General features: G+C 37.1%; 2 protein-coding genes across 3 annotated transcripts; one reads left to right on the forward strand and one right to left on the reverse strand.

Moving 5' to 3' along the window:
• Nucleotides 1-1,117: 1,117 nt before the first annotated feature.
• Nucleotides 1,118-4,141, forward strand: LOC103998872 (universal stress protein PHOS32). Its single transcript, XM_009420479.3, has 3 exons — nucleotides 1,118-2,002; nucleotides 3,562-3,602; nucleotides 3,873-4,141. Exons 1-2 carry the CDS (start codon nucleotides 1,216-1,218, stop codon nucleotides 3,567-3,569), a joined length of 795 nt encoding a protein of 264 aa, XP_009418754.2. The 5' UTR covers nucleotides 1,118-1,215; the 3' UTR covers nucleotides 3,570-3,602; nucleotides 3,873-4,141.
• Nucleotides 4,142-4,938: 797 nt separating this feature from the next.
• LOC103998873 (uncharacterized) lies at nucleotides 4,939-20,757 on the reverse strand. 2 transcript variants are annotated; one of them, XM_009420480.3, is made up of 19 exons: nucleotides 20,375-20,755; nucleotides 17,952-18,067; nucleotides 17,652-17,810; nucleotides 16,319-16,381; nucleotides 16,156-16,245; nucleotides 15,702-15,995; nucleotides 15,423-15,520; nucleotides 14,451-14,486; nucleotides 14,005-14,125; nucleotides 13,673-13,909; nucleotides 11,140-11,235; nucleotides 10,982-11,047; nucleotides 10,709-10,747; nucleotides 10,472-10,606; nucleotides 9,821-10,182; nucleotides 7,428-7,521; nucleotides 6,547-6,720; nucleotides 5,954-6,078; nucleotides 4,939-5,857 (listed from the first exon to the last, which is right to left on the reverse strand). In XM_009420480.3, exons 2-18 carry the CDS (start codon nucleotides 18,048-18,050, stop codon nucleotides 5,983-5,985), a joined length of 2,259 nt encoding a protein of 752 aa, XP_009418755.2. In that variant the 5' UTR covers nucleotides 18,051-18,067; nucleotides 20,375-20,755; the 3' UTR covers nucleotides 4,939-5,857; nucleotides 5,954-5,982. The 2 variants fall into 2 exon arrangements, with proteins under 2 accessions (XP_009418755.2, XP_064940065.1); XM_065083993.1 differs by lacking the exons at nucleotides 4,939-5,857; nucleotides 5,954-6,078; nucleotides 7,428-7,521 and having other exon boundaries at nucleotides 6,583-6,720; nucleotides 20,375-20,757.
• Between the last annotated feature and the right edge of the window lie 171 nt (nucleotides 20,758-20,928).

Here is a 20,928-nt window from a genome sequence, read left to right on the forward strand (position 1 = left end):
AAAAAAATAAATATCCAAAGCAAGGTCCGTCATATCGTACCGTACCGGAGTTTCGACCCGGGCTCGGTACGGTACCAGTGTACCGGACGGTACATCAGGGCGTACCGAACGGTATACCCTAGTGTACCGATACTATAGCACTGCAACGGTACAGGACGGTCCGCATACCAAGTACCTGGCGGACCGGTACGTACCGCCCGATACGGTCGGTACGCTTCGGTACGACAGGCACTGATCCAAAGCACTTGACACGACCAAAGCTTCCTCTTTCCTTTATATGTCGAAAATACAAAAGCATCTAAAGCACAAATACAATCAAAGCATCATTTTCCTGTGCATGATGCATCAACTAAGAATAAAAAATAAATATGATATGCCTAATTGAATAATGAGATGTGTCCATTAAGATGCATTCACTAAGAGTATCCTCTTCTTCAGATGTGATGTGTCCATCCAAGGCAAAAAAAAATTGGAAGTGTTCGATGTGATCAAATCGTGATGCATCCATCCCAAAAAAATATCTAAAGCATATAATATAATTAATATATCTTATCGACGAATGATGTATCCATTGAGGATAAAAAAACTTAAAATGTCTACCATAACTAAAGTACTCTATTTATAATAAATATATATATATATATATATATATATAAATTATCCGATACGATAAGATCCTCTTCTTTACATGTGATACATTCATTCGGAATAAAATATATATATATATATTCATAGTGTTCAATGCAACTAATATATTAAAGCATCCAAAAATATTTGATATAATTAAAGCATTGAAAAATGTTTGATATAATTATGTAAATATTTATTATATATATAATATAAAAAAATAATCCAATCAGCTAAACCTACCGCTATAGCATATAGGTTTAGGAAAAATATATATTTTTAATATAAGAAATATTATCTTAATTATTTATTTTTTTATAAAATAAATTATTTTAAAAGTAGGAAAAAAATTTAAAAATAGATATTTTTTCTATCATATTTGTAATTTATATATTTTTCTAAAAATCATCAAGGAAAAGAATAAATATAAGGGCATTTACGTCATTAGAAAAGCGGATATTCGCCGGCCATTATATTCCCCCATCGAATCCAACCTTAGCGTCTCCTCTCTCTCTCACGCACGCCAAAGGACTGATCTTTGTACCGCAAAAGGTCTACAAACCATAAAAATCGTAGCTTCTGGCCGGAATGATCCCTAAACAGACCACGCCGGAGTCAGACAGCCAGGCCCCGCCGCCACTGGCCCGTGTGGCGGCGGCCGCGGCCGCGCAGGATGGGATCCAGCCGTCCTCCCCGAACTTCTTCTTTTCCTCCGCTGCCGCCGCGAACCCTTCCTTCGGCTCCCACCGCCGGATCGCCATCGCTGTCGACCTCAGCGACGAGAGCGCCTACGCCGTGAAGTGGGCCGTCCAGAACTACCTTCGTCCCGGGGACGCCGTCATACTCCTCCACGTCCGCCCCACGTCCGTCCTCTACGGCGCTGACTGGGGTTCCGTCGACCTCTCCGTCTCCGAAGAGGCTGCGGAGGAGGGCGCCGGCTCGGACGTGTCGCAGCAGAAGCTGGAGGAGGATTTCGACGCCTTCACCGCCACCAAGGCGCAGGACCTTGCGCGGCCGCTTGTGGAGGCTCAGATCCCTTTCAAGATCCACATCGTCAAGGACCACGACATGAAGGAGCGGCTCTGCCTCGAGGTGGAGCGTCTCAGTCTCAGCGCCGTGATCATGGGCAGCAGGGGCTTCGGAGCCTCGAGGAGGACTGGCAAAGGGAGGCTCGGCAGCGTCAGCGACTACTGCGTCCACCACTGCGTGTGCCCCGTGGTGGTCGTCCGCGATGAGGGGGCCGCAGCTGCAGCTGATGCTGGTGTTGTTGCAAAGGGCGCTTGTCCGTCGATGGCAAAGGGGTCGGCAGAGGGCGGAGAGCTTCACCCTGTCCCTGAAGAAGATGAGTACCATGATGCCTACATGGAGCATAAAGGTCAACTCTTACTCCGTAGAACTATTACCCTTTTCCCATATGAATGTGATCGATATTGTGCATGTTAGAAGAGTAGATAAAGGATTAAAAATGATGAATTGATATCTGTTTTATGAACTTGAACTTTGACCTGCATCTCTGAAGGCTAGAAATAGAAAATCATATGACATGATATTTACTATATGAATGTGATGCTTTCCAGAAGATCAGATGTTGGAAATTGGGACATGATATTTGCTACATGAGAGCATGGTGTTTGATGTGCATGCCCGGAGTCTAGATACAAGTCTGTTCATTGTGGTATCTTGATCGGTTTCGGGAGTCCTTTAGGGCAAAAAAATACTAGTTAGCCCAGAAACAAATAGTTCAAGACTGCATAATCTGACTTTGTATGCGAATTTTTCTGGAAATAATTGTTTTATTAAATCAGATACCTCTTTCCAGGTTAACTTCGGTTTTCATTTACTGCTCTCTTTCACTTCTGATCTTTATTATTGAACAGCATCTACCTTTAGTAACTTGCTCCAAGGTCCTGTTTGATGCCATTTGGCGATGCAATAGTTTGAACTTTGAAAAGTGCCCTAACGTAGCAGTGCTGCCTTAGGACTAAAAGAGTGCACTAAAACACTTCTGAAATAACTTGTCACTGATGGATTCTAGCTACACCGTCAAATTGAGACATTGAAATCCATTGAACCCACTTTATTCGAAGGGCTTCACCTTTATAGTTGTGGCTTTTATTGCTTGGAAGTTCTTGAGCTCTGAAAGATCATTTAAGACATATTTTAACAGAGTAAACATGTTATGTTTGCTTCTTCTTAGTTACATCTCTTAAAGTTTTAATAAATAGTTGGCAATAGGTCTAAACTTGTACAGGTTTCCATGTAAATTAATATTGAAGCTTAGTGATCTGTTGCCATATTATACCCGTTATATGGTGCACTTTTAGGGGATGGGTTGTGCTTTGCTGTGACTCTGATTCTTACGATGAATAATTGTATAGTTGGGAGACAGAATTGGTGATAAGTGACATATTTGATCTTGTGCAGATAACTGTAGGTCAGCCATGATTTATGAGCAATTGTTGCATGGTGACCATGATCTGCACTATTGTCTTTAATTTAAGCAGTTTATCATGGTATTTTCCAATCTTGGTGGCCTTTCAACATTATTTCCACTCACTGACATCTTGCAGTGTAGATTGTTTGTTGTTATGGCGTTTTAGCATTTTAAATTTACATATTTTTGATATTATACTTGTTGTATATCCTATTGTCCTTTTATTTTAGTTGATTTTAGAGTGTCTACCTTTAATTGGATAAGTTGCAACATATTAGGTCAGAACTTATTCTTTTCGTTGCACAATTGGTCATTCTCGAACATAATTTTCTTACCGAGTTAGTGCAGTTACTATGAATCGACATTCTTTCCTTTTGAATAATGAAACCTGAAAGGCCTGTCAATATTTCATCTCTCTTTCACGTTAATCGGCATTATTAACGTTGTCCAACCATTATAACCAAAATATTTAATAGTTGAAATATTTGTTTTACTTGCAGACACTTGACAAGTATTTGCTCTCGGGTCATCTTGAATCCAGGTTTGGGATTATTTCCTTGTATTTAATAAGTTTGTGCACTTTCACTTTTAGCATGTATTATCTAGTTTTTTGAGCTCATATTTCTAATTTTGAAGAAACAATCACTATTTTGGTTCTGTCACACAGGCCATATGTTATTTCTTTGGGTGCACTGGTCTCACTGCGATGATACATAGCCTTTTATGTGCTTGCTACATTTAACTACACTATGCCATCTTGCTACATTTGCTTTTTGTTCGTCTCATGTGCTATCACTATGCCATTTGTTAGGCCATGTCGGACGGAGGCATGGAACTGAGATGGAGGGTGACTCCAGCACTTGAACCAAATGCTATTCTTTATCGCACTTGTCAACTGCCTTGTAAGCTGGTAGATTCTGAGCATCCTTGAGTTCCTTGGTCAAAGTAGATGTTCATTTGACTTATCTGTAAAAAGTAAAAAAAAGTTGATGTTGTTGGGATATTGTCCTCCTTTTGGGGATGCCTGTATGATCTGCATGTTGTTATGGTGTTTTCAGAAAATAAATGGTAGTTAGATCATGACTTTGTTTTGTGGCTACAATTGTCAAACTGTGGACTGATAAGATGAATAGCACAAAGTTAAGTAGTATGTTCCAATGTAGTAGGTTTTTTCCTTTATGATGTTGTAGGATGACTTCTTGGGATCTATTTCATCATTAAGAACTATTAGGCAGATTACAAAATTGGGTGGATCAGTCCCACCAGTCCACCAGTAGGAATGCTTGATAACACTGACCTGTTAAGCATATGATGAGATCTTCAAGACTTTGGTCTCTATCCCTAATGCAAAGACATCACTGTACAGATTCCACAGTTGCAATAGAATATGGGGGGAAGAAGTGCATGATCTCACTTCTATTTTTGTGGAGGAATTATAGATCTATATCAGCCATGACCCAGTACCCCAATCCTCAAAAAATTGAAAGTACACATTGAGGTTATCTTTGATTATAGAACAAAGTTCCAAGGCAAACTCACATTCCCAAAAAATAAAAGAGAGAGAGAGAGAGAGAGAGAGAGAGAGAGAGAGAGAGCTTAAAGGAGACATTTCCTAATTTGCAAACAAGACAAGGATTGAGATAAGAAGAGTACATAACTTTAGGTGACCACTTGATTTTAGGTGAGGAATTGGTAGAATCTTTTGGAAGAAACCTTACACACTTGGGATGAATAGTCCAAATCCACTTTTAGGAGAACCCTTTTTTGGAAGAAGCCTCACCCACTTGGATTACTTGCATGACACAAGAATAAATGACAACATTTCCAATACTGTGGAATCTGCAACAGCTCAAAGGAACCAGAACACAGTTTCATCAGATCTCCAACTCCAATTCATGTATGCTTTGTGTAATAAAGAGATACATGTGCCATATTTTTCTTACAATACTTGAGTTAAGACTCTTCACATCAAGGATGCTCCCTTCTATCATTTTCTGATTACAATATGATATGCTTCAACAAGCAAAATCAACCATCAATCCACATTAGTCCCAATGTCCCACAACCATTGACTTGTTTGCTTGAAAATTTTGCAAGTTTTTTACAATCAAGCTTACAGCTAAAACATAGCATCTGCACAGGATTATTAAGGCTCAAGGAGTTATGGATTTAGTGCAATATGAGTTTCACATAGCAGACTTCCAAATTTACAATGCTGCAGCAGTATCTTTTTTGGAAGAAGCCTCACCCACTTGGATTACTTGCATGACACAAGAATAAATGACAACATTTCCAATACTGTGGAATCTGCAACAGCTCAAAGGAACCAGAACACAGTTTCATCAGATCTCCAACTCCAATTCATGTATGCTTTGTGTAATAAAGAGATACATGTGCCATATTTTTCTTACAATACTTGAGTTAAGACTCTTCACATCAAGGATGCTCCCTTCTATCATTTTCTGATTACAATATGATATGCTTCAACAAGCAAAATCAACCATCAATCCACATTAGTCCCAATGTCCCACAACCATTGACTTGTTTGCTTGAAAATTTTGCAAGTTTTTTACAATCAAGCTTACAGCTAAAACATAGCATCTGCACAGGATTATTAAGGCTCAAGGAGTTATGGATTTAGTGCAATATGAGTTTCACATAGCAGACTTCCAAATTTACAATGCTGCAGCAGTATCAGCTCGGCCGCAAACCCATAGGCGCATCCAGCAGCAGGATCCTCCACTCCAACCCAACATTCCACGCTTTACTAAGTGACGAACGCAGGAGACTTAAAAGCTGAATGAAAAAGGAAAAACAAAGTCATTTAATACATTACATAACAGCTATGTCATGCACATCAGTCGACAACTAGCATAGCTGTGGTGTTCTGACCTTTTATTTATGGTAGAGTTCATGCTCATTTATTTTGGCACCAGTCTGTAATTCAGCACCAAGTCTTCTGGCTTCTTCCAGATGTATGTTCGAACCGTGGCCAAACTCATTTCAGGTGATAGGACCTGCACTCATTTCCATATACAATTGCTATATTAGTTGTTTAGGTTCCAGAAGAGACCATAGGTATCATGAAAGCAAACAATCTAAGTACATTAGAGGTTCTTCACTGGTCAAAAACAAAGAATACTCGTGATATTCCAGATACTGATTTCCTTATTATTTCACTCTCTTTTATTCAACTAAGAAAAGTCCCATAGTAGTGACACCGATATATGACAAGAACATAACCATGATACGTGATACAATCACATCTAAACAACTAGACAGCAGTTGAAAGTATTCAAAGATAAGACCAAACAGTGAACTAAATGTAAATATAAGAAATGAAGGTGTGTAATGCTTGTTGCCAGCGACCTCATTAAATTCTGATGAAGGAAGCCAACATGCACAATGTTTAGATATGATGAAGATATAACTACAGAATGAAAACAAAAGCCTGAAAATCCAATGCAGATTTCCTTGGAACTTGCCTGATTATTACACAAAATTTCTATTGATGGCTTCATCCCTGGCCGTAGAGAAATGTCTCCAAGGGTTGAAAGCTGGGATGGTCCTGTGCTTAATCCCAAACCAGATGCTCCATCAGAGCTTCCACCATCCAATGGTTTGTCAAGAACCATCTTTTCAATGACATAATTAATCACCTGAAAAGGTAAGATAATAGAAAAAACCTATCAATGATGAATTAAAGAATATCATGGGTGTTCATATAATACACTTCCCTTACAAAGTTAATTCAGAAGAAAAGCAAATGAAAAGGTGATTGTATATAAGAAAGAAAACTAAACGATACGACATTAAGCAATAGACTATCACTCGAATTAAGAAAATTCATCATCCAAAATTTTCCAAGAAATTTGAAAGTCATGACCCAATATATATGTAGTGTGTTACATTCTAGTTTTATTGATAATGATAGAACGTCAGTGGGCCATGAAGCCATCGTAAGTATATAATTTCTATTGACTACCTCAGATCCAATTGCAAATTAAATGAGTGAAAATATGACTTCCTCATTTGTCATATGTACACTGAACATATGTAATTGTTATAAAGCTGCTTCACACCACAAAACATGAACAGAAAATTTATTATCAACATGTTGAAGATATTGAAATGCATTCCTTGTATATCACCATTCTCTTATAAATAGAATATGCCACTCAAGTTTTGTTTCAATAGCCTCACTAGGACACTTCAGAGGCCATAACAACTCGAGTATGTTACGATATTTTGGCAAACAAAAAGCAAAAAAAAACTGCACATCTTAAGTCATATTACAGTAACCTAACTTAGTGCCAAATACTTAGTGCTTGGTGTCAAATGCTCAGTGCTTAAAACAGATACTTACTTTGTTAATCCTCAATATCCGTGGAGCACTCAATTTACCTTGTGTTAGTATTTGGACACTTGAACCTTCACAAGCTTGCAAATGAAAGCTACATCTACACAGAATAAAGCAACTGAAAGGTGACAAGATTTCCAAGATAAACAACACAAAAATTAAATATTGTCCCATAACAAATAAATACGGTGACAAAATTTCCAAGATAAACAACACAAAAATTAAGCATTGTCCCATAACAAATAAATATAACCTGAATTCTCATTCTTGAGCACATAATACTTCTAATATAGTAGCATCTCAATCAAATATAGGACAACAATGAAATTCAACAAGAAAATGGAAACCAAATATAGCTGCATTAAGAAACAAATCTGGAGGCTAAAACAATACAAACCTATTCCACCACTAATACCAATCTAAGAGTGTGGAGTATTTCAGCTAAACGTGGGGAATATATTAATCTTGATTCACTACTAAACACAGGTCAACAGGTTCTTAAAAAAAGAAAATTTCTTTTTTTATAACTGTGTTAGCCACTTTGAATTTTATAACTGTGTTATGTTCTTCTACCACGAGAAATGCATCTAAATTTGCAGGAAAATTGGTGGGAGATTTGGAAACTTAAGAAAAAGTGAAGTAGATAGACATACTAACGTATTCACATAAGACATCAAAACAACCAGAAGCAAGAACTATATGACAAAAACACATGATAGATAGTCGCTGTTCAGCTTCTATATCCAACATATTTATTAAGTTTTCCAATATTTGGAGTATCTAGACATCACATGTTCTTTTGCTACAAATCCATGATGTCCTTGTTAGGATACCATATACCTCAGGTACTCCTCCAGGCCTCGTGTGCAACTAAACTGAAATCACCTCCCACTAATTTATCACAACATCCTCACCACTGACTTAAAAGTCAAATCACATTTTGGTTGTCAACTGAATCTACAGTGCTCCTTAATCCATATGGAGTGGCCCAATGAATTGAGTTGGTGCTAAATGGACAGTAAGCATATAAAGGTTTCCTGTAAAAATTAATAATTGGTGATATATTTTATTAAATGACAGTTGGTTATATGGTTATCTACATCTTGATTTTTTTTCAATTTTCTTCTCAAAAGGAGAGAAGAAGAAGATGGTGCACAGAGAGGCTGTTTGAACAGTGGAGTTAATTAAGATTTTCATCGGTATGAAATGGACATTTCAATGGAAAATTATATACTTAACAAGCCCCAATGCCCCACCTACATCAAGGTCTACACTTACGTAGTTTGGTGGGTATACCACATTCACTTTATATTAATGATTTCACATTTTAACATACTAAGGAAACAAAGGCTCAATCCACGGACAAAATCAGGGTATCCATCTCACCTTATTAAATTCTATCAGTTAATAAACTGGATTATGGACTGACTACTTGCACTAACTCCGATGCATTGAACATGAAAGGAGCTGACCAATTTTCCTGCAGTTCCAATTTCCAACATAACTTATCATGACCGCTCTTGTGGCTCTTGAGAGAGCCAACAGTCACCCATCAGTAGTCGACAGCAGAAAAATAGAAAGATTGAAGCAAACCACAAAACTAGAAGGGAGTAAATCCTGATTTCGATGTTACAACCATTTTCCTCTTTTTTCCTCCAAGTTACTTGACCTTGATGACAAAGGTAACAGGCAACCAGGAGCACCTTGTTAAAAGACCACTGTTTCTAGTATATTGCTGTTAAAAGAAGCAATACAAAATCAAATAAATAAAAAAATGTCTTTGAAGTTAACCCAAACTATTCCTGTCGTTTTATTTGATCCCCCACTATAGTATACACATCATAAAATTATGCCTCCCAATTTCGCAAACTTATTCAATTCAGACTACAATGGTCGAAAGGGTGCTTTATCTTATGCTTATAGCAAATTTTGTTAATTATATAGGTATACAGAATAACACATGTTATATGCTAACCCAAAAAATGAAAATTATAGGAAACAACAGAATCATGAAATACCAAACTTGACAAGAAAGTTTCAATCATGCTTGACAAACACAACCCTATAAGCATCCAACTCTCATATTATTAACTCATCTAACATGCTAGAAAAACATTAAAAAAATAGTATAAAAAAAATTTGAAACACCATTAGGAATTCCTTGTGTTTTCTCTCCTGATTAATTTTCTTAAAGTTACCACAATTTATCCAACAAGTTCAGGACATAAAGTTGTACTTTGGCTCTTGAAATACAGAAACAGAACAAGAAATAGTATACTTAATTTAAAAGATCATAATGCACAAACACACATTTAAGTATTAAGGTACATGCAAATAAAAATGAAATCAAAATAGGAATATTTTTTTTTTACAGCAGAATGAAAGAAAATATATCTTACTTTGTATTTTCCCTTGGAGGTAATCGTCCATTTAAAACACAATCCATACACCACCATGGAAGATCCTTCTCATCTTCTGTGCCATCTAAATCTGTTATCTTCTTTCTCCAAGGACCTCCATGCGAACCCTCCGTAACTATGGATGGAGGTGAATCGGTAGCAAATTCAAAAGAAGGAAGCACAACGAATGTGTTGTTTTCTGTCCCATCATCCACCTCAATTTTTGAATGTGGAAGATTTCTAGTGACATCATTTGAAGATGCGACATTTCCATTTGACGAAGCTTGTGATCCAGATCTCTGCCTTCTTTTAGCTGCCCAATGGACCAACAAACCACGAAGTGTCTCCTGTGCTAAGTTAATCTGCAGGATTCACAGATCTTACATTGTTAAATTTATTAGTTATTACTACTGAAGATCAATTTTCTTTCCCAACATGTTTAACATTCCACAAAATAGCTAAAAATATTTAATTATTCCAAACTTATATCTCTGTCCATCCATAGAGCACATATATTTGAGGTTAATATGTGTTATCAAGTCACCTTATATTTTTAGAATATTAACCAAAGGTTATTATAAACTGTTTGCTTCTAAGAAGCCAAGTCAGAATTTTTAAAAAGGTCAACAAAACACTGGATGAATGATTTACCTTCAGATCTTCTGGTGCTCCTGATATATTCAAGTCAACAGCATACATCTCAGCAGAAAAGCATTGAGGGGTATCCAAATGAATAGACAAGCTTCCAAGTCGAGTGTCCATTGCAAACCATGCAGGTATGCTCACCTTGAAAAACAAATAGCAAAATAATTTTTTAAGGATGTAGCAGAAAGATACCACTAGAATATGTAATGTAACATCAGGTATTATCATTTCATGATAAAGTACCATTTCAAATAACTCCTCCTTTTTTTCATCAAATGAAACCTGCAGAGTGAAAAAAATTGACGCATAAATACTTATTGAAAGAACAATGCCTCTAGATTAAGATGGGCCCACTGTCAATGTATTATAGGCCACAAGATACACTAAAAGTCATTAAATCAAAATGGACAAATTAAAAAAGTCTACACATCCACTCCTTTTTCCTCTTAAAATTGTAAGAATAAATTCAAGTTATTATTTAACAACAACGCATTTCCAAGAGGTATAGAAGAGAACCTTCCCATAATCTTCAATCACAATGCCCCTGGTAATCTCCCACAGCTTGACTGAACCTGATGTATCCTGTAAAGAACATGTCGAAATCATCACCTTTGAGCTATTAAAGCTAACTTCACTTTCAGGACTGAGAGCAGTATCTAAAGGATACAAGGTACCTTTGTCAAAACATGTCTCCTGTTATTCAAGATTTCATACTGTACAATTCCTGGGATTCCAGGAATAGTGAAAGATGGTTCTTTGTACACAGGAACCTGTAAAAAGAAGTATTTACTTAAATAATTGATGAAGATAATTATGATATATTAAGGTCATATTTACTCTCCAACAGAGATAGGAAATTGAAAACAACTATTAATAATTCCTAGAGAACTCGCAATTTGCAAAGTTTCCTTATAATTTGTCCTGTTATTTGTACTGGAACATATTGGACTGGTGCGTACAGAGATAACTATTGTGCTGATGAATATTGCATTCAGGTTCCTCAAATAATATTACAAGTACCATATTAAAAAATTACTCAAAGGGCAACAACTAATCAAGATTCAATTTATAGCAGAAGCAAAAATTAGAAAAGCACAAACACCATATTCATAAGTTATCCTAAGAATAACAATTTTAATCAAGATTCAATTAATTTGTAGCAAAAGGGAAAACTCTTGATTGGCAATGAAGCCTCGCTGAACAAGCTTACTATAGAATGAATCAAATACTTCATTCAAGAGTTTGAAGCAGTGATTTAAAAAGGGTTAGGCGTCAAGATCCCAAAACGCCCGAGGCGCTAAGCGCTCGCCCGAGCGAAGCGATGTGCTCTGAAATATTAAAATATAAAAAATAATAAATTGATAAATAAAGATTAACAATATTAAAATCTAAATATGGACAATTATATGATAAGAGTAGTTAACAATATTTAATCTATTGTTAGCAGTAGTTAGAGGGGAGAAAAAAGTCATTGACGGTGGAACGTGGGGAAGGAGAGGATAGCAGTGACGGAGAAACTTTCGAAAGTTCCAAAAGGCGGCAATGACAGGAAGTTGTGGACGACAGCAGCAACGACAAAGGAAGCTTCAGATGATAGCAGTGAGGAAGCTTAGGATGACAATAGCGGCGGTGGAGGAAACTGCGGACGGTAGTAGTAGCAACGAAGAAAGCTTCGGACAGCGATAGTGGCGACGTCTGAAGCTATGGACGACGACGTCGTGAGCAAAGGAAGTTCCATTGATGGCGGAGGAAGCTACGATCCTCTCCCTCAATAGTGGAAGGAGTTGCACAAGAAAGCAACAATGGTGGAGGGAACTACGCATGAAAGCTACACCTTCGGACTCGTCCATCGGCGGTAGAGGAAGCACAGTCCTATGCGTTGACGGGGAAGGCGGCAAAGGTAGCGATAGAGGAAGCGTCAATGGCGAAGGCAGCGACTACGCTAGGGTTGCTCATGGTCACGCGAGGGAGGGGGGGGGGGGTGCAAGGGGGTGGGTTTTGCTAATAAAGTAACTTTATGTAGTTTAGTTGGTTCAATCGAACCAACTAGCTACTGTTCACCCGAACCAGATTTAATAGTCTGGTTCGGTTGCATGGTTTCTATCGAGTGCTCGCCCGAAGCGCCCGATGCTTGGGTTCAGGGGAGCGCCCAAGCGGTGCTTCATTGAAGTGCATCGCCTAGTGAATCTATGAGGCGCTCAGGTGAGGCGAGGCAAGATCTGAGCGCCTAGGCGAGCGCCTGGGAACCTATTTAGACCCCTAGTATGAAGAACTTCAAGCCACAAGTGCTGAGGCCAAAACTTTACATTATAGTTCTTCCATTCAGTTAGTTTGACCGTCTCTAGTAAAACACATGACAGATTTATCAGTTTAAACAATCCTAGACAACTGATATTATCTTCAAAAGGAATCAAGACCTGGGACTTCATCAAAAGTTTCATTGCACACACACCACTAATTATTTTCACCCTTGAACATTTCTGTTAAAGATGTCAACCAAATTTGGCTCAATTATCTCTAATGAATTTGGCCTGGTGTGCAATGAGAATTGTCAGATTTTACATGTTACAAAGCCAGAACGAAGATAAAAAATCAGGATCAATGTTCACAGAGAGTAATAAAAAAAGTTCGACTAAATTCCAGGAAAGTGCAACAACGACTGAGCAGCAAATACATGGATGTGCAGTTATAAAAAATCTGTATAGTCCAATTCACATTTCATCAAATTGTAGACTTGAAAGGAAAAAAGATTTGCCCAATCAAAAAGTAGGTGAATGGCTAGATCAGATCCTAGATACAGCATTGAACATTAATGATGCCTAATTAAAGAACAATAATCAAGATACCCAGATGTAACAAAAAACAAACTAGTCAGGAAAAATTGATTTGCCCAATCAAAAAGTAGGTGAATGGCTAGATCAGATCCTAGATACAGCATTGAACATTAATAATGCCTAATTAAAGAAAAATAATCAAGATAACCAAATATAACAAAAAACAAACTAGTCAGGGAAAAATGATTTGCTCAATCAAAAAGTAGGTGAATGGCTAGATCAGATCCTAGATACAGCATTGAACATTAATAATGCCTAATCAAAGAAAAATAATCAAGATAACCAAATATAACAAAAAACAAACTAGTCAGGGGAGACTATCTTGAAATAATATCCTATCACAATATATCATGCATTGCAATGTGTGGCTTACAGGAGCAGATCCTTCTAAAGAAGCTCTTGCCCTTGTAAATGACAAATTTCCAGCTAAAAATGAACCACCTCTTTGAAAAACCTTCTGAGGGTTACATCCTTCTGCTGGCAACCTATGTACAGAAGAATCTGTCGTTGCAACCCATATACTATCATCCTGCAAGGCCATTTGTAGAATTGGGTGTTCTTTTGTGTAAAGCAAAAGGCTTTCCCTCGTTGACAAGTCTGTCAGGTACAACTAACATATACAGAATCATATGGAAAAGAACAGATTAGAGATTGCAGAACAGTTTATCTTTATAAAAGAAAGGTATGGGGAATCCCTATACTTACAGATAGGTCCCTCCCACCACTATAAACATGTGTGAATGTTGAATTGCTGGCAAGTGCCCAGACTGAGTCTGTATGGACAGCATAAGAATGGACACATCGTTGTTGACCAAGATCCCACAGGCTACAAAAAATAACATGTGATAGACTAAACAACTACCCAACCACAAAAAGGAAAGGACTTGCAGGATTGATATTAGTTAAACAACATTAACTAATTCCATGTGGAGAACTGGCATAGGGATAGAAATCAACGTCGAAAGAAACCAAACACAAAATCAACATTAAAAATTATACATAAAGAGAAAAGTTATCTCCAAATCACATGTTGCCTAAGCTATTAAAATCAAACACAAAATCAATATTAAAAGATAGATTGTGCATAAATCAATAAGAAATGAGAGAGAGAATGTGAGGGGCACAGAGAGAGAGAGAGAGGCATTGGTTACCGGATCATTGAATCGGACGACCCTGATAAGCAAAACCTGCAAAACAGATTAACAAACCAAGTCTTTACAAGCACCAAGCACACTATAAATTATGACAATGACACACAACAAAAAAATTCATTATAGACAAGTCGTGATAAATACAAATGTGGTATTAACTATTAAGTATATCGAAGTCAAAGCACATAGTATGCAAGTAATTGGAAATTTATACTAATGTTTAATAAATCAAAATATGACTACGATGCAGTCTAGAAGTCGCCAAAATTGAAAACGTATGGAAAGGTAAACAGGGGGCATGACAAAGGCCCATATTGTAGTGGCATTTGTAATGCTACCTAAAGCTAAACTTTATTTATCTAGGATCCAAATGTGGATCAACATGAAATAGATTCCACAGCTGGTTTACTGTGATTTACTTTTCCAATTTATATTACCAGGAAAAACTGAGATGTATATAAACTTCAGATAAGAGTTTCCTCATCTCGTCATAGCCCTGTGCTGGTTCTAGACCAGCCAAGCACATGCCTCTCTCACTGAAACATGCCAGCCACATGCCTATTCATGTGCTGAAAATCATATGACAGTCACATACCTACTACAATGATGAAGTATTGATAAACCAAAATGAAAATGAACAGAAAGGTAAACAAGTGACATGACCAACACCCATACTGAACGTCATTCAACTACGATCCAAGTGTCAAACAACATGGACCAAATTTCGCAGCTGGTTTACTGTGATTTCTTTTTCAATTTATATTTCCAAGAAACCATGAGATGCATATAAACTTCTGAGTAGGGTTTCCTCGCCTCAGCATAGCACTGTGCTGGTACTAGACCAGCCAGGCAAATGCCTATCTCACTGAAACATGCCAATGCATGTGCAAAAAATCATATATGAGTAAAAACACAATAGAGTAGATAAGAAATTTTACATTATACTGAATTCAAAACATGAAACCTACACACCTGCCCGTGGAGTCAAGAAGCAAGGCCCTAATATTGTCAGTATGCCCTCTAAGCTTCAGATTTTTTGAACCAGTTCTTGGATCCCAAACCCGTATAACCTACAGAAAGCCAGTATGTACATTAAAGATTTCATATACAAACATCAAAAGTAAAATCAAACATCATACATGATATCTAGCAGTATAGCCATAAAAAATACTCATAAGAAACATCTGCACATTATTGGCAATCTGAATGTCATGGAAACCAGTATATTCAGTACAAAGAATCTATCAGTACCTTTTCAGTTCCACCTGAAACTAGTAAGGTCCCACTATCGTTCATTGCCAATGCATAAACTGACTCCTTGTGGCCTTTGGCAACAATAGGACTATATCCACGGGATTGGTTGTTATGAAAAGACATGTTGTTGCCAGTATTCATGCCACGTAAACTTGACAAAGGAAGTCCCAAATTTCCATTGGGAAGTTCTTCTTCTTTTGGATCAACAGTCTTAGCAAGTGGTAGAAGTGCTGCATCAATGTCCCATATGAAAACCTCCGCACCAAGCCCCCCAGAGGCAACTATATTGCTCTAACACGAGCGATGTTAGAAAAACAATCAGAAACTTTGACATATAAAGTGTATCTCAACATGAAAAATAAAAAAACTAAAAGAAATACCAGCATATTGTTCAAACAGAAAACAAAAAGTAATCTATTTGTTACATGAACTCGAGAACATAAATAATTACATTTTTCTCAGCAGCAGCCAGACAAGTAACATAGTCAGAATGCTGTCGAAGAGTTCTACTGCAAACACCATCAGACAAGGGATTCCATATCTGATAAAAAAAGATGGAGTTAACAAAAAGTCATTTCTTCAAAGATTAAAACAATCTTTTTGAAGTGTAGAACCTTCAGAGTGGTGTCAGAGGAACAGGAAACAAGATTATTTCCAGCCAGAACTGCATCATTGACCTGCATAACAAGTGCATTAACTAAGATAACCAAAGTTGCCTGAAAATAACTTCCAGCATGAAGCTGCCATGTATTATTTAGCAAATTACTAAGTTTTAGTGAAAAAAAGGCATGATTAAGCCGACAATCACTCGTTATAATAAAGGCAGCAATTGACTGCCATGTCTATATGGGCAGTGATAATGGATCTATTGGCATGGATCATGATATTAGGTCCTTGGTTTGTGTCACCACCATAGTTACTGAAACCAAATTGGGAAACAGCCCAACTGAGCCTTAGGTTTCACTGACTGGATTAGTGGGTCAGCTGATCGGATTACATGTTTAATTAAAAAAATATTAAAAATTAATACTAATTGAAATGTATATGTAGTACTAAGAAATATTTTTAAACATTAAAACATATTAACATTTATAGAAAAATGACAATCTTAATATAAAGGTTTAGCAGGAGGATGGAGGGCCATCGAAGGAAGAGGAGCGATGAGTCTATTGGCTCAGCTGCAACTTCTAATATGCAATGAACAAGCACATCATATGACTGGATGACAAGCAAACTGCAAATATAATTTCTGATATACATTGGTTGTGCATGAAATAGTTTCTGTTACTTGGCCAATATAGACTTCAACTTCATCTAGGTGATAGAAAAACAAAAGAAATCATGCATGCTCATCCATGATATAGGAAAATAAATTGAAAGAGGACTCTCAAGGCAGCAACTATTGGAGACTCTCTTCAAATCGAATGCTCTTATAGTTCTACTACCTTTTGTAGATCTGTAGCAGTCTCTTCAAATTCTGATGTTGTAGAGCATGACATATCTTACATATCTCCAATTTATATTTTTTATTCTGACAATTTATTTAAATTACGTTTGTATTGTATAATTGCTTATGTAGTTTCTATAATCAAACACTACTAAGGTGTAAATCTCTACATAACTAAAATTACTTTTTTTTCAGCTTATTGTGGTCAGGTTTTTAACATCTGTTGTACATTTCACTTGCTTGTGCAAATTTTTAATGCTACACAATTGTTCTATTTGGAACCAGAATAAGTAGCAGAACTTTATGAGGGTAAGATTGGCTAATCAATTGAAAACAGATAATATGCCCTCTCGAATCCTAGGCTTCCATTAAAAGTCTCCTGTTACCTGAACACTCTTCAACATGTTAGAAATTCCAGGGGGTTACAGGGAAAACAAGAGAAGAAAAGAAAGATCCAACTGAACTATAAAATAGAAATAAATTCTGGCATTGAAAAATACCCAATCGACATGTGATTCAAATGTTGCCGAACAGGTAGCATCATTATCACTCAGAGCCCATCTTTTCAGTGTCCCATCTCTGCTCCCAGTAAAGAGATGATCACAACCATTGGGAGTTGCAGAGTTTAGAATGGCCAAACAGTTAATGCCTGCACAATGCTGCATCCAAGGACAAAAATTGAAATAAAATGTAATATGTCTGGTGACAAACTTACAAAAATAATCTTGAAACACAAAGGCACCATCATCATATACAAAGGCACTGGTCAGAAATATATCAAGAATCAGAAATGTAATTACCTTCGTGTCATCTGCATCATTCAGAACATATGTTAGGCGCTTCTCCTTTCTAGGACGTGTTGAATTGGAAGTGTTACCAGCACTGGCCACACGGTGCATTGCAGCTTGAAGCTTTCCTGTAACATGCACAACTTTTAAGTTAGATCAAATAGATAGTATGATAATTTAAGACTATACAGCAACTGACTTATTAAAGATGTAAGAAACAAACAATCAATTAAACACATCACATGAAATAAAACCACAAACAAGAAATTGCATGCACTTAAATCCAGTAAATTGTGTTCAATAAATCATGATATCACATAAGACATGAAGGCACAGAATGTCATCCCTGATCTACACAAGCATGCAGTTAAATCAAGTGACCACATCACATGCAATATAACCATAAACAAGAAATTAGATGCACTTGCACCAACTAAATTGTGTTCAAGAAGACATAATATTATGTAAGACACGAAGGCTTTCGCCATCTTTGGATTAGCACACCATCATCCCTGATATACACAAGCATGCAGTTAAAATAGGATGTGTCCCAAAAATAATGCTCCCCACTGGTGCAGGGGTTTAGTTTAGCCTTTTAATTTGGAAAAAAAATCCATAATTTCAATATTCTATAGATTATAGCACTAAGATTTAGTTCATTACCGGTGATGCACTCAACAAAGGATGATAGCACACGAGGCATTTAATTTAAATAATGGATAAGTAATTCAGATGCTTCATAGGAAAATTCCATGCTGATGGAGGCATAACCTCTAAAGAACAAACTATTATAATTGCTACAAAAGTTGGACCCTTATCCATGATTTTGTAAACTTGATATATTATATAATAGGGTTTTCTTGCTAATGTGCTCAAACTCCCTAATATTCTGTGGTTTTCTAAAGAGTCAATCACAAGCATGCACCCAACTGACCAACCACCTGGAAGGTAAACAATGGTTAAATATGCCCTACATGTACATTAACTTTTCTGAATATACTAACCCATCCTTCTTGACAATGTGCAATTCAATTCTCTTAGTGTTATCGCTTCACATGTAAATTATGAAGTTTCCAAAGTTGTATTATGTTCGACCACAAGTTAACACAAACATCAAAAGAAACACAATGCCACTTCAGAGTTTCACTACATTGTAGCTCAAAAATAGTGCAAATAACAAAAGAAACAAAGTACCGCTTGAAAGTCGCATTACATTGTACCACAAAAATAGAGCAAACAAAAAAAGTAATAAAAAGTTGCATAATAAATAAGTGAAGAATAGCTCTAGGTTCCACCATATACATATATCATCATAAGACAGATCAATACCAGAACTAGGTATGTAGATTGCATAAAACTTCATATTGTTTTTAGTCCTCTAAAGATTACAAAAAATAAAAACATAAAAAATGTGACACAAACGATGTCCTCAAACAAGTTGAGGCACATAATTTAGGGATTTTGACACTAATGAAACCAAGCAAAAGAACAACACTGAAACCAATTAAGATAACAGGTCTTACTTTCTGAAATCTGTCTAAACTAGGCATCAAAACTACAACATATGGCCATTCGTTATTTTGATTCAGCAAGCTGAATTTCAGCTTTCAGTTTCAGGAAATGGAAGTTCATTAATCAGCTGATCAGCATTCATTTCAAAGACGAATTTCCTCTTTTAAATCCAATTAACTTGCTAGATAAGATTATCAGTAATCCTTCAAGGAGTGAAAATGAAAAGGATGTGATCAAGTTTTTATTTAATGCTACAATTTGGCTACTGTGTCCTTTAAAAGTTTTTGAAAAAGAAGAAACTGCTTTTCATGCAGGATAGCATTCATTTTGCTATGTGGTATATCCTTAAATAAACACTAAAAAGGAACACGATTGTCTCAACCAGCAAACCTCATTTAATGGTCTGATGTTCCTCACTATGCCTGCACATGGTTAGGAGCCAGATCAGATTGGGTCAACCCAGACCCAATCCAATGCTACAGAAATCCAACCTAAAGTACCTTTTACATCCGATTATTTCCACAGCTCGTTTTGGGAAAAAAGAAAAACAATTCCATCCTGCAATTGGTAGGGCCTGTTTCTGAATGTAATCCACAATAGACTCTAATTTTAAACTTAACGGAGTAGCAATATAAGTCTTAGCATAATTCTTAGGGCAACTTTGACAAGGCAAACACAGGGAATCATCCATAATCCAATCCAGCAGGAAAATGAAAATCTTTCTATTGATACGGTAATTCATGTTGCACATGATATATACATTAGCTCTCATTCCTTCATCTTACACATTCATAAATCCATATTCTTTAAGATGAGGAGAATAACAACACATTCAAGATAATTAAAGAAAAATGGTATTTTTCGGTAAATAATATGTGGAAAGAAAAGCAAGCAAAAAATTCAGGGAAAGAAAGGGAGCAAACCTTGACGATGATAAGATTGAAAGAGAAAACCCTTCTACCAAAAGCAAATCCGGAGAACGTCGCCGACCGCCAGCGGAATATATCCTTGGTCACGCGCCCGTTACCTGCTATTTGGAGGGATGTGGCGCCACGACGGCCGAGGGTGACGGGTGGACTTGCTGCAATCAATTCCCAAGGGAGATGTAAAGGGCAGCGAAACTCGCCGATCGAGTGAAAAGAGGGTTCTTTTCCAGCCGCAGGTTAGGGATGACGAAAGAGCGATGTGTGAGTGAATTCGAGATGCAACGGTGGGGGAAAAGAGGAGAGCGCTCCGGCGATGGGTCTCCGAAAAGTGCCGATTCTACAAACCTTGATCTGAGATTTAGGGCTTTCGTGTGGCACCGTTGAAACGAGATCTTAGTAGGAAGCTCGATTGGTTTCGGCCCATAAAAGTTCACGCTTGTAGCTCTCTCTAAGTGGGCTGGTCATCGGACAAGGATCAGCCCATTTCATCATCACAAGGCTTAGCCCATGACAGGCTTTGCCCCATTTGGAAAGACGACAGTAGCATAGAA

The sequence above is a fragment of the Musa acuminata genome, chromosome BXJ1-9, assembly GCF_036884655.1.
Source record: "Musa acuminata AAA Group cultivar baxijiao chromosome BXJ1-9, Cavendish_Baxijiao_AAA, whole genome shotgun sequence".
NCBI classification, from domain to species: domain Eukaryota; kingdom Viridiplantae; phylum Streptophyta; class Magnoliopsida; order Zingiberales; family Musaceae; genus Musa; species Musa acuminata.